General features: G+C 28.8%; 1 protein-coding gene across 1 annotated transcript; it reads right to left on the bottom strand.

Moving 5' to 3' along the window:
* Positions 1-803: 803 nt before the first annotated feature.
* On the bottom strand, positions 804-2,792 carry LOC132947391 (uncharacterized). The gene has a single exon (XM_061017670.1). The coding sequence runs from the start codon at positions 2,790-2,792 to the stop codon at positions 804-806; it is 1,989 nt and encodes a 662-aa protein (XP_060873653.1).
* Positions 2,793-13,375: the final 10,583 nt, after the last annotated feature.

Genomic DNA, 13,375 nt, shown 5'->3' with positions numbered 1-13,375 from the left:
AACGATCACCACATATCACCGCTCCAATATTGTATTTACGTAATGTCATCATTATTAAAAACAAAAAAGGTTTCGGTATTACGGTATATTCGTCTAAAATCAATAACGGGTTGACAAAGTCTTCGGAAAGTATGTTCAGATCAATAATCTTCAAAAGACTGACAATAGCGTTTATAAAATGTTCAACACTCATGCAACTACTGAGTTGCATTTCAAGCGTTTGATATGTGAAATATTTTATTTTCAATAAACGCATTATAAACGACGCCGTAGTAGAACCGTTAGCAGAAAATCTATAAGTATGTAATAAATCACGTTTGTAAATTACGACATTTGGGACGATTCCAGTGACTAACGATAAATGATTAGCCAACGTCAACATTGTAAAAGTTTTACCAGTACCCGGGCCTGCTTGCAAAATTACAATGTCTTTGGATTGAGATATCACGTAATCGAAAACAACACTTTGTTCTTTATTGAGATTACTACGTGCGTATAATTGTCTTTCGAATCGTATGTCTTCAATGTCTTTTTCCGGAGTAGTTTTCGACATCGAGTACTCATGTTTGATTTTTAAACCATACGGTATTTTGTAACGTTCTCCGGTTTCCAAGTCTAATATCGTATATGTCGGCGAGCATTTTGGTATTAACGGTTCGGGTTTAGGGACATCGTTGATATTTAACTTATCGACAATTTTTTTATAAACTTCGGAATTTTCCATTTTCCAAAACAATTGAATATGCACTAAACTGTATATTGTTGTAAAAAAAAAAAATTGTCACGTGTACGAGCCAAGGCGGTCATGCGGTCACTGATTGCGATATAAATAAATCTCGTAGTTTTATAACAGTATCGTCATTAATTAAATGTCTATTTATACCCAACAAAATCAACAAAACTATTAAGAATAAAAAAGCCAACAAGTATACACCTGAAAAAGCAAAAACCAACACACCTATAGCCATCAAAGTCGCGTAGTCGGTACAGCTACCCGTAATGGACACTCTGTCTAGAAATTTTTTATTAAACGCGTCATAGTCTTTTTTGTCAAAAGTAGATCTTTTTACAAGTTCACGTAAACTCGCGTTCGTAGCCATCTCATTCAAATCTATATCCATACCTTGAGAGAGATCATATACTTCAGATTTATCTATAAAAACACCGTCACTATTTGTCGATAAACTATTTATGTACACCGCACGTTCAAAAAATGCTAAAATAGTAAATTCCAAAATGTCATCAGAATCCAGTAGCAAATCAACAAGATGTTGAAAATTGTAATCAACCGTTGCCATGTTAAAACGTTGCCGTTGCTCAATTTCACCGCTACGCATAAAAGCCATCGGAAAATCGACTGGGTTTATGCTTTGATATCCATAAGGATCCCACCAACCAAAAGCAAAATCTAATGCCATAGCTACGAGTAAAATCCAACTTATAGGGTTGGTCGCGTACAAAGTAACTTTGGCCAACATTAATGCAGATTTTGCGGCGATTTTTAACACTACTCTGGTTACCATAGTTTTAGCCATACTTCGCACCACAGCCGTGATTACTGGTCGTGAAAAAGATTTTTCCATCAATGTTATCATATTTTTTGTCAGCACCGGTTGAAGCGTTTCAATGGTTTTTACACAAAATTTTCTGAGTTCAGACAAAGTCGTTTCGAACGCCAGATTTATTGCAAGACTTTCCCAAAGCTCTGGCGATTTAACCATTTGTATCAAAGATTCTATTGTAACTTGTATAGTTTTTTCAACTTTTTCAGATGTAGTCATTATAGGTTCGTTGTTTTCTACGTCGTTCCTGTTGTTGTCGTCGTAGTCGTCGTCGTCGTCGTCGGTGTTGTTGTCAATTATTTGTGTAGATGATTTTTTTTCGACATTGCGTTTGGAACGTGTTGATTTAATAGGTTTTTCGTACGGAACATTCATTAACTGTGGTAATTTAAAATTTGTGTTGACATCCGACCGCCAACCTTTGACCGTTAATAACGGATCGAGTTTTTCGGGCAATTTTACTAGATCTGTAGGCAAAGCGAAAGGTTCTTTAGATTGGTTAATTACGTAACTACGTACTGTTGATTTTACAGTATTGATGAGATTCATTCCAACAACCACGTCCAAAACGTGTTCTGTCCCCGTGTACGAACACGGCCCGTATTGTTTACCTTCTTCTTTGATCATAACGGTATCGTAATAATTACAATAAGTTTCGTTATTTACGTACGTGAAACCGCAACCGTATGGGTCAGAAGTGTCTTTTATTCTAGAATAACCGGTCGGCATGTCGTTTACACGTTTTTCGTATTGAACATCGCTTCGATAAAATGGTTTTTCTAAAAAATTTACAGTCTCTTGGGGTACCACACGACATTCCCCAAACGCATAGTTCAACCAAGGTGTGACGGTTCGAGCTTCTCCATTTTTTTCATACGTAGGTTTATCCGTCATGTTAAAACACGCGGGCTGACATTGTACGTCCCATTTATCGTCGCCGACTCGGTAATAAGAAGCTATATGATCGGGTGTGCACATGTCTTTTTCACGAGTCTTATTGCATGATAATTTTTCGCATAATCGTTTCGATATTTTAATGTCAATAATTTTACATTTGTTTTTCAGTGAAATTGGTATATAAAAATCTGCAGAAGTCGCGTCACGCACAGTGTATTCTAAATAGCTGGCCAAGTGAGGAGCTTTTTTTAACAAACGTTCCAACATTCTTACTTTAAAATTATATTCCGCGTATTTTTCTGCATTCTTGTGATCTACGGAAGTATATTCCATTTTATATTACTTATAAGTGTATTTGAAAAAAAAATCCGTCGAAATAGTTTTCTATATTATATAATCGTAATTATATACGTAAAATGTGTGAACCTACTAATATTATGTCGTCGTCGTCGTCGTCGTCGTCAAACGAATCTTATAAAACAATTTTAAATCGGATCGAAACTATATTGGATAAAACTATAAAAAACTCTAAAACAAACGTATTGTGTTTAGACGGAACTTCTTGTTGTAAAAAATCATCAATATTACAAGCGATTACAAACGGCCCAGTGTTAAAAGTTCAAAAATTTAGAAACATTGTAAACAGTACAACTTACGCACCGTCAACAATGGGATACGTATGCGCCGGTATGTTAGATGTACTTAAAAGTACAAATGTAACCGTGATGGATAGATCACCGTTGAACGTTTTAGAATGGCATTTGTTGTGGAAACTCATGGACGCGTACGTAAAACAATTTGGAAATACAACTCCAAATCTTCAGAATAAAAAACATGTTGAATTTTTCGATTCTTTCGATGACGTTTTTGATAATCTAAAAGACACAAATTTTTATAAATTTTTTCGCTGCCGTTTAGATATCTTGACCGTTATCGATAGCAACATAGTCCGATGTCGCAATACACATTTGACTCGAAACATGGGTTCTGACTCGGAAAGAGCCAATTGGAAATTTTATACATTTTTTCAAAATAGAATGTATACACGGTTATACGATTTTATAGATTTATCTTGGTTTGACGAGGACGATACGTGTAATCAAAGAGACGCAATCGATACAATTTCGACAATATTGAAACGATGGATGTTAAAAACACCAACAATAAAACCCGCAGACGTTGTTTACAGACAAATAAAAATGCCGAATTCCATGGTTACAAAAGATTTGACGTTACGAAATTATAGTTCTTTTGTCTATAGATCTATGATTAAAAGTCATGTGAACAAAATTGTGAAAAAACATAAAACGAGTTTAACGTGTGACGACGATGACAATGATATTATTTTAGACGTACCAAAATTGGCAACTATTGCAGAACCCATTTCAGGTTTGTTAATAAAAAGTGCTGAGTTTACAATACCGACTAAGAATTCAAACGATTACGAAGACAAAAACATTAATAATGATTGTACGTACAATAGTGATGCAGACAGTTTTATCGAAAATACCAACAACGAAGACTATTCTGATGAGTCTGAAGACGAAAAATAGTAATATTAATTATTTACTCAATGAAAATTTCAATAAATATAAACTTTATTTATAATTATATTTTATACTTTTACATTATAAACTTTTACGTTTATCAAAATATTAAAAATATGCTCTACTGATTATATTATTATTGTGTGTGTGTGTGTAAAAAAGTATAACATGTATAATGTATAATTTATAATATAATATGTTATTGACGATATAGCTTTATTTAGACGTTTATAAGATATTTTTTTTTTTTAAAATACAAACATTTAAACAAAAAAAAAATAATTCATATATTGAAAGACTATATTATTATAATATAATTTAATAAAATTGTATTTGTTATAATTATTTAATTTTTTATTATTTAAAAAAAAGTGTGTCGTCAGTGTCGTCGTCGTTGTTGTCTCTCCTTGTACGATAATAGTGGATAGTATTGTCGTGCGTGTTGATTCTGTTGTGACAAAAAATAAAATAATAATATTGTAACAAAAAAAAAACATATTATTAAAAATATTTACATAAGGAATATATGTTTACGACAATTTAAACAATGCTTTACGCTTCGGCGATTGTGTATTTTTGTGTTTTGTCCGGATGAATAACATGTTAAAAATATCTGTACATCAAAATCTAGATACACTATCGGAAAAACAAAAAATACAAATCGATAATTTTTCAATCGTACACGCTGTCGGATTATTAGATAGACACGGCAATGGTTATAATTTTTACGAAACGCATGTCGCTACACTTTCTTCTGATAATGATCGAATTCACAATAAATTTCGCGTGAAATATCCTCACGACATTGTGCCATTCTATATGATAAAATTTTACGGAATTGAATATTTCATAGACACAGACACGGACTATGATCGAAACAGTGTTTTAAAACAGAATAATGTCACATCTACTACACTAGGTGAAATGTTTAAAACTTATGGAATATACGATACCGACATTAATATGCATTTTTATGAGTTATCGAATTATTCGGAAAACAATTTGTTTCAATTGTTATTGAAAAAAATTTACGAAAACAAATACTTTTTTGTACCGATATTTTTCTGCGAAGCGTTAGAATTTTTAAAAGACGATCAGAGTCAAATTTATCAATTGAGCGCTAAAGGCGAATTGGATCCACGCATAATTGAAAACAATGAAAAAATTACTTACAATTTTAATAAATACAAAGATATATTGTATTTTTACGAATCTTGTAAATCTTTGAAATATAAATATGTAGGAGCTTGTAATTTATTCAGTACTAAAACAAATCGTAAAATTTTTTCAAATGACACCGCAAGATTAATAAAATATTTTCGTATTCTGACGAACAAAAACAATAGTAACGTGTTTAAACTCAAAAACAAAAACGGTAGACCTGGTGTAAGAATTACTTGTGATTACATTTTAATACGGTCAAATGCCACAAAACAGATGAAAATCAATTGTGCAGCGTCGATAAACGAAACTTTTAGAGAAAGATATGAAAAATTCCGCAAGTAATGAATGAATCGGACAATAATATTGATTTTACATTGGAGCATAGAAATCGTAATAATAATAGAGTTATTTTTTATTTTTATTTGTCGTATCGGCAAACAGGTAAAGTAACATCCTTTATTGATCCGGAGACTCACCTACTGTCTCTTGGTATTTGAAAATATTTTTTACTGCTTGTTTTCCAAGGCTGAATATTTTACGATACAGAGACATACCTACCGTCTCTTTTTGGAGACTGTAAGATTTTTCATTATTATTCGACGAGTAATGTTTACGATTTTTCAATTCAGAGACCTACCTACTGTCTCGTAAGACTTTATTATTAATTTTCTACGATTGAACGTTTACAATAATTTTCGACTCGGAGACCAACACTGTTCTCGACTTATGGAACAGCGTTTAAAACTCTTTGTTGTGGTGACTTACCGCGTTTACCTATAATATTTTTAAATTTGGAGACTTACGTACTGTCTTTTGAAATTAAATATTTTTTTGGGTTTAGAATTTTTGATCTGGATACCTAACTACCGTCTTTTTCTACGTGAAATCATTGTTAGTACATGTGAATAAACCGTTGAACCCGCGAATTTAAAATTAATTTTTTTTTTTTTGTTTGACAAAATCTAAATTTAGAATATTTTTACTGCGGAGACTCACCTACTGTCTCCCGAAACTTGATATAAATATTACAATTCAATTTTTTCTCGTAAAGTGTTTTGATAATATTATACAGACTTTTGCGATAGAGAATTATTATAAAACGTCTTTGAGTACGTATAAATATTATGTAATAATGTTTAAAACCTAAATTTAACAGATTCAGAGACCTACATACTGTCTCTCAAAAGTTAAAAAATTTTGTTATACTTTTCGATCTATAATTTTATTATAGAGAATTACAAAACGTCTTTGTGTGTGTATACAATATTAATATTATGTAAAAATATTTTTTTTTTTTACAAATTAGGTTGAAAATCTAAATTTAGAACGTTTAGAGACCTACATACTGTCTTCCAAAAGTTAAAAAATTTTTTTATACTTTTCGATCTATAATTTTATTATAGAGAATTACAAAACGTCTTTGTGTGCGTACAATTAATATTATGTAAAAATATTTTTTTTTTTACAAATAAGGTTGAAAATCTAAATTTAGCACGTTTAGAGACCTACATACTGTCTTCCAAAAGTTAAAAAAATTGTTTTTATATTTTTTAATTAATAGTTTCATTATACACTGGTTAAGTACATATTATTATTATTATTATTATTATTATAAATATTGATACGTAAAAATTTAGTACAGAATTAAATCTAAATTTATCATATTTGGTTTCAGAGACCTACGTACTGTCTCTAAAAACTGAAAATATTTTTTTTCACGTGTTACGTTCAGAATATTAATATACTCAATATCGACATGCCGAATGTAATATTTCTCTTTGTCATATACAATTAACATTTCATGTAATATTACCTTAATAATTAAGAGACCTACGTACTGTCTTTTTTTCAGGGGACAAGAGTACGTACGCCGCGTACCGGTTCCGCCGGCGCGCGACGGTCGACGTCGTCCCCACTTTTTTTTTGACAGTCGTCGGTACGCGCTTGCGCCGTTCCTTTCCCGCGCAACAATTCACCCCTCCTTCTCATAATATGTCTATAGACTTTTTATTTTTTTTTTTTCGTCAATCGAAAAGCATAAAAATCGCTGAGAGTCTCACCCTGTTCGGAACATACTTTATTTATTCTACATTAATTGCACTTTGAGACAACCGTATGATCCAAAATTTGATAAATATCCGGTAATAATTAGATACCAACCTGGTTTTTTCAAAACTTAATCAATATTTTTTTTTTTTGAATTAAACTCATAAAATAATCATTATTGTTTTATTAAAAATAATCGCATTTGATAAACTGTAACAACTTGATTATTTGATGTAAAAAAAAAAAAAGTACAATATTCGTTATTAATATAGCGTTAAATCAACAATACATTACATTACATTTTTCATCACAAATATAGATTAGTCTGATTAACGAAAACGTTTTCGTGTTACGTAATCCATAACTGCAGAATAGAATATAAATTATTATAAATATATGGATATGGATAATACTCGAAATGTAATACATCGCGAAAAATGTATACAAAATAATAATAATATATAAAACTAGTCAAAGCAAAAGATTATGAAGAAAAAAATAACGTTAAAAGATCAATCGACAATGACGTTTTGACGGTAAATCCGATAGCAGAAAAACATCCGACCGATGACGGACAAAAAATTATAGACGTTGATTCGAAAAATAACATGGAACAAATTTACGAAAACAGTACAATAATATCGGTAAACAAAGACGTGTCGCTTACTTTAAATAAAATAATCTTCGATAATAATCAACAATTTACAGAAAACATGACAATCGATCGCGTGTTAGATTTGAACCGAGCCCGTCGATATATACCACAATACCCTCGTTTACCAACAAATTTAAACGGTTATAAAATACAAAATGTCGAGACTCTGACAAACACTGGAATATATAAAGATTGGAACACCAAAAGTGAAGATTGATCTAATATATGTACGGTCATGTTGGAAGCCGTGAGATTTTTACATACTCAAAAATTAAAAAATATCTCAGAATACGAGTCTGAAGTTTCGACAATAAAAGCGTACGTTGATGATTTTATTAGCAGAGTTTTAACGGTTTTTGACGTTAAAAGTCCAGCAAAATTTGAAAAACAACCTTGGGGTAAAAATCTATATAGTTTTGTATTGATGGCCTCGTTTTTGGCACAATATTTATTGCTCAGAGATTCGATTAATCGTGAAAAGATATCAGAAATAATAATGAAAATAATACCGGACCCAGCGCACGTTTTTAACACAAATCGTCATTCGTACCATTCGGCACAACTACTCGGACCGTGGTTATTAGCATCTTATTTTCTCAACTCTTTGGACACGGCTGTTCAAAATAAACAATACATAAATGCTCGTAAAAACGTTTTAGCTACGATTACGTATAAAGTTAACGATTCCGGATTGCATATAGACGGTTCTTGGATCAGTTACAAACCACCAATTCCAACGTATTGCACGCTTTTAGAAACTATTTCTGAAAAAACTCTTTATTATTATTACATGGATAATTCATTACGCGATAAACAAACATTAAAAGATGTTTGGCCGATTGTCAATAAAATATTACTACATCCCACTATACCTCTGGGCAATATTGGGCTTTTTGGGTGTAAAACTACAAATAAATCATTTATAGAACCAGACGCTCCGTTTGGCATCCGTGTTCGGCCGTTTTCCCGGTATATACGGTTTTTTACGTCAGACAGACAATTTAACGTACGAGCACAAGCATCGCATTTGGCTTATTGTCAATCAAACGCCAACACGCGGTATTTAGCTCGATTTTGGGTACAATATCGTGTTGTACACACAAAAGAATCTGTCGAGGAACAACTTAAATATCCAATGCCCGGCTTAATAGGTTTGTTTGGCGAAACGTCTGTTCCCAACGCACCTACGGCCCAAGTCAAACAAAACGAAAGTTTAGTGGGAAATTTACCCGTATCTGCAAATTCTTTCGTGATGCATTACAAAAATTTAGGATTTATGTATCAAACTTATGAAATTGCAGAATTTGGAAATTATACTGTTACAGAGTACATAGTAATGAATAGCGAAACAAATAAAATAATTTTACGCATAGATATTGTGAATAAAAGCAAAGACGTCGATTTGGAATACGTTCTGCCAAACCGGCCAACGTTGACTATTGAAAGAAAAAATAAAAAAAGTATACATATAGAATACGATTTATACGGTCAAACCGAAGTACGACAAATTGATTACAATATAACGTTTCCGTTGATTTATTCAAATATTATATCGATTTACAAACACGAAGAAGGATCGGCATATGTAATGAATCTTGACAATATTCCGATTATAGCGTCTTTTGAAGACTTGGCAGACGAACAATTATATCGAGTATTGAAAATAAATAAGACCGATGTAACGTTTTCGTTTAATACTGAATTAAATCAATATGTATGTGATAAAACGTTACAAAAATGAAATAAACCGTTTGTTTGTAAATATTATACAACAACAACTATCACCACCACCACCACTTTTTTTAAATTGTAATTGTAACATCTGTTGAGTAATAGACTATAAATACTGTAAGTAAGTAAGTGTAAGTCACAGTTATACAATCGAACATCCAAGCGTTGTTACAATGGATATTTTCTAAAATATTTACATTAAACTTAATTAAATGTAAATATTTGAGTTTTTATTTTTCGAAAAAAAAAGCAAAAGTTTGTGTTTTATTTATATTTTATTTTGCATTGTCTTGTTTTTATAAATCTACATTGTCAATGAATGATTAACTGAAAATGTACAATTTGATTAGAATGATGATGATGATGTGCATGAAAGACAGCGAATTCAAAAAAATTAAAAGACTACTAAAGTACTAAGTATTTATCGGTGAGTGTTATTTTAAATTCTGAGCAAAACAATGATTTATAATGTACATATTTTTTTGTTTCAGTGTCCAAACATATTCAATTTTTATTAAAGTTTTTGTAAAACACTGTACGAAATCGGGTAAAATGGTTTAATTCAATATTTTTTTAATTCATTTTTTAAACATTTAAACATATAATAACAAATATAACATACAATAAACCATATTCTTCAATATGTTTAATTTAAATTGTAAAAATTTTTAAACAAGTTTTTGATAATTTATTTATATTATATAATAGTATTATTCGACATCCATATCTTTAATACGTTTGTTTACTAATTTTTTTTATTTTGAAAAATTTATATTATATATATTAACGTATTGTAATTTTCTAAAAAAAAAACTATGAATAATAATAATAATAATAACAGTAAAAAATTTTAATATTATCCCCAATTTTGCAAAGATATTATATTATATAGTTTCACTATACGCGTTTACTGTATTAATACATAATCGATACAAAATGGATAGTTTAGTTCTATTTAATTCATGTTTTTTAATATTTTAAACTGGACTGTAATCAATATTATGTAATATGTTTAAAACCTTTTTGAATTTAACATAATATGTTTTGAACGCAACGTATTATAATATCATTAATATTGTTGACTTCAATTATATTATGATATATTTAGTATATATGTTTATAAAATTTTTTTACAATCTTTTTTCAAATATAGATCGCATATTTGTATACATATTAAGTTTTTGAAAGTAACTCAAATGAAATCTATTATTAATATACTAACAAGTTTTATTTATTTTATAATATTGTATTTTAATCCCATATCAATACCCAAAAACGTATAGTAGATCTTTTTACTGTTTATATTTTTTTTCTTGTCTTTTGAATATTATCTATTTCTATTAACGCAAGTCGTTCTCGATCTAATACATACATTTAATTGTTCTTAATTGTTTTTCTTTTACATACAACTCGTTTTATTTGCATTATTATGTACTTTGTATTTCAATAAAATCAATATTAGAATATTACAATCTTTAACATTAATTACATGTTTTGTCTTGTTTTGTATATTGAGAATTTTAACACCGAAATTGTTTCGTAGTGATTGCCGCTCGTTAGTAGTAAATTAAATATTTGGTTTTTCTTTTTATCAAAAAGTATATCTTGATACGTTGCGTTTTCATTTTTTTGATAAATAAATTGAATATACTTGTTTTTTTTTTTGATAATATAATAATTATACATCAAAGTTTTACTACTTTAAGATTTTAGTGTATTCAGTTCTTATCCTTAATTAATGAACATTTTCAATACTAACCCGTAATAATAGATAAATATCTTTAGTAATCTGTACCGTCAATTGAATATATTAGTTTTTTTTTGATAAAATTATTCTAATAATTATACATTAAAGTTTTTAGAATATTCAGGTTTTAATTTTTACTTAATTAATAAACATTTAAATACTTTTTTTTAATAATTTATATTGAGTAATTCACAAAAATAAATTTCACTCGATATAGTAGTAATGTCAGTAATATCCAGTAAATGTTTTATCATTTTTACAGTCTTATTTTATTTATGGGATTAAAATACAGATGCGATTAATTTACAAATTTTTTCTATGTTTTTATACTTTTATATATATTTTTATTAATTTTTTTTACGTATTAAACATAACTAAAACTATATCAACAATAATTTTTTATCTATGGTGTACGGTGAAATACATCTTTTATTTAAATCGTTGTGAAGTATTCAAACACTTTTTTTAAATGATTTTTTTTTTTCCACAACCCAAATATATTATGGCTGTATAAATATTTTTTTTTGTATTATAATTAAATAATTTTTTTTTTATATTTATATTAATAACATGTTGCATTTTTATTTGATGGTAATACATTTTTATTATTTTATTTTCACGACACAAATATAAACAAGCATGTAAAAATTTTTTATTTCTATTAATAGCATTTTCATTTTTATTTAATGTAATACGTAGAAATAATACTTAATTTTATTTCTTTTTATGTAAAAATTTTGTAATAATGTAACGTAATATTGTAAACAATATTACATATTGTTTAAAAATATATTTTTATATAATAATGTATAATATTTTTTTTATTTCTGAACACAAACCCCAGCGTCCATATATTAATAATAATAATAATATAGTGTAATCAATACAAAACGAAAATTTTTGTCAATTGTATTTTTTTTATAAAAAAAAATGATTAACGCCACACCGACGTGTTCTTCGTTTTTTGACGAGAGCGTTTTCATGGATTGTAATGTTTTTAAAAACTATAATAAACCCATATCGGTATTCAATCGTGCCGACAAATTTATAGTTGGCGATATATTCGGTATAGACGTAATGACTGTTTGTACGCCAAACGAATCTGGATTTAGTTTAAACCCCATTACGCCTTGTGCAAAAATAAACATATATAGTTTGGACGCTTCTCGGTGTAGAACACGAGACACTTATTCTCACAAGTCTATAATGGTCGTAGACAAATGTGCGGAAAACGGCAAAGAAACAGAAATAATAAAATTAGAAAAATTTAATTTTGACATAACTGAAAAAATAGTTTTAACAATTAACGAGAATTTAACAGATTTTGAAATGGCTATAATGTTAAAATATTTTACTATACAATCGGCTTATCTGAAACCTGAATATCATATAAATATCACTAACGAATTATATTTTAGAGTGTCTAAGTTTTTTGCATCAGACAAACGTAATTGGTTTGTGATGGATAAATCTAAACGTTCGATAATAATGCGTAATGATTTTGGTGAACTTATCTTGGATAACCGTATAATAAATGTACCCGAACAAGACTTTTTATATTTTTACGATAAGTCTATAATATAAGTCTGATTGGAATCAATTAAAACACATACGTTTTTATAATATATTTTTTTTTTTATTATTAATAGTGTTTATTGACAATGTTTAATTTTATATCTTTAACATAATATAAAATAATATCATTGTGCAGAACAAAATGCAACGTAATGCGTATAATATAGTCTAAAATTACAAATGACAAACATTACCTGAAAAAAAAAATATAATAAATAATGTAATAATAATAAACGAAACGTTTTTTTTTCTATTCAAATAAATACTAATAATTTTTTACAAACAATTGTTTTCTTTTATTTTACAAATACATTTTATCATTTCATATAGTCACATGAGTTCTAGACTTTTGACAAAAATTTCGTATTCTCTATAAGTACTACACAATAATTGATCTGTACGTTTTCGTAAAATTGATAGTTTAGGCGAAAGTTCATATATACAATCCACT

Source organism: Metopolophium dirhodum, chromosome 1, assembly GCF_019925205.1.
Source record: "Metopolophium dirhodum isolate CAU chromosome 1, ASM1992520v1, whole genome shotgun sequence".
Lineage (NCBI taxonomy): Eukaryota > Metazoa > Arthropoda > Insecta > Hemiptera > Aphididae > Metopolophium > Metopolophium dirhodum.
Note: the sequence above shows the minus strand (reverse complement) of the source record. Positions and strands in the feature narration are given on the sequence as shown.

Excerpts from the sequence above, each read along its gene's own strand:
- LOC132947391 (XM_061017670.1), bottom strand. The coding sequence starts at position 2,792 with ATGGAATATACTTCCGTAGATCACAAGAATGCAGAAAAATACGCGGAA.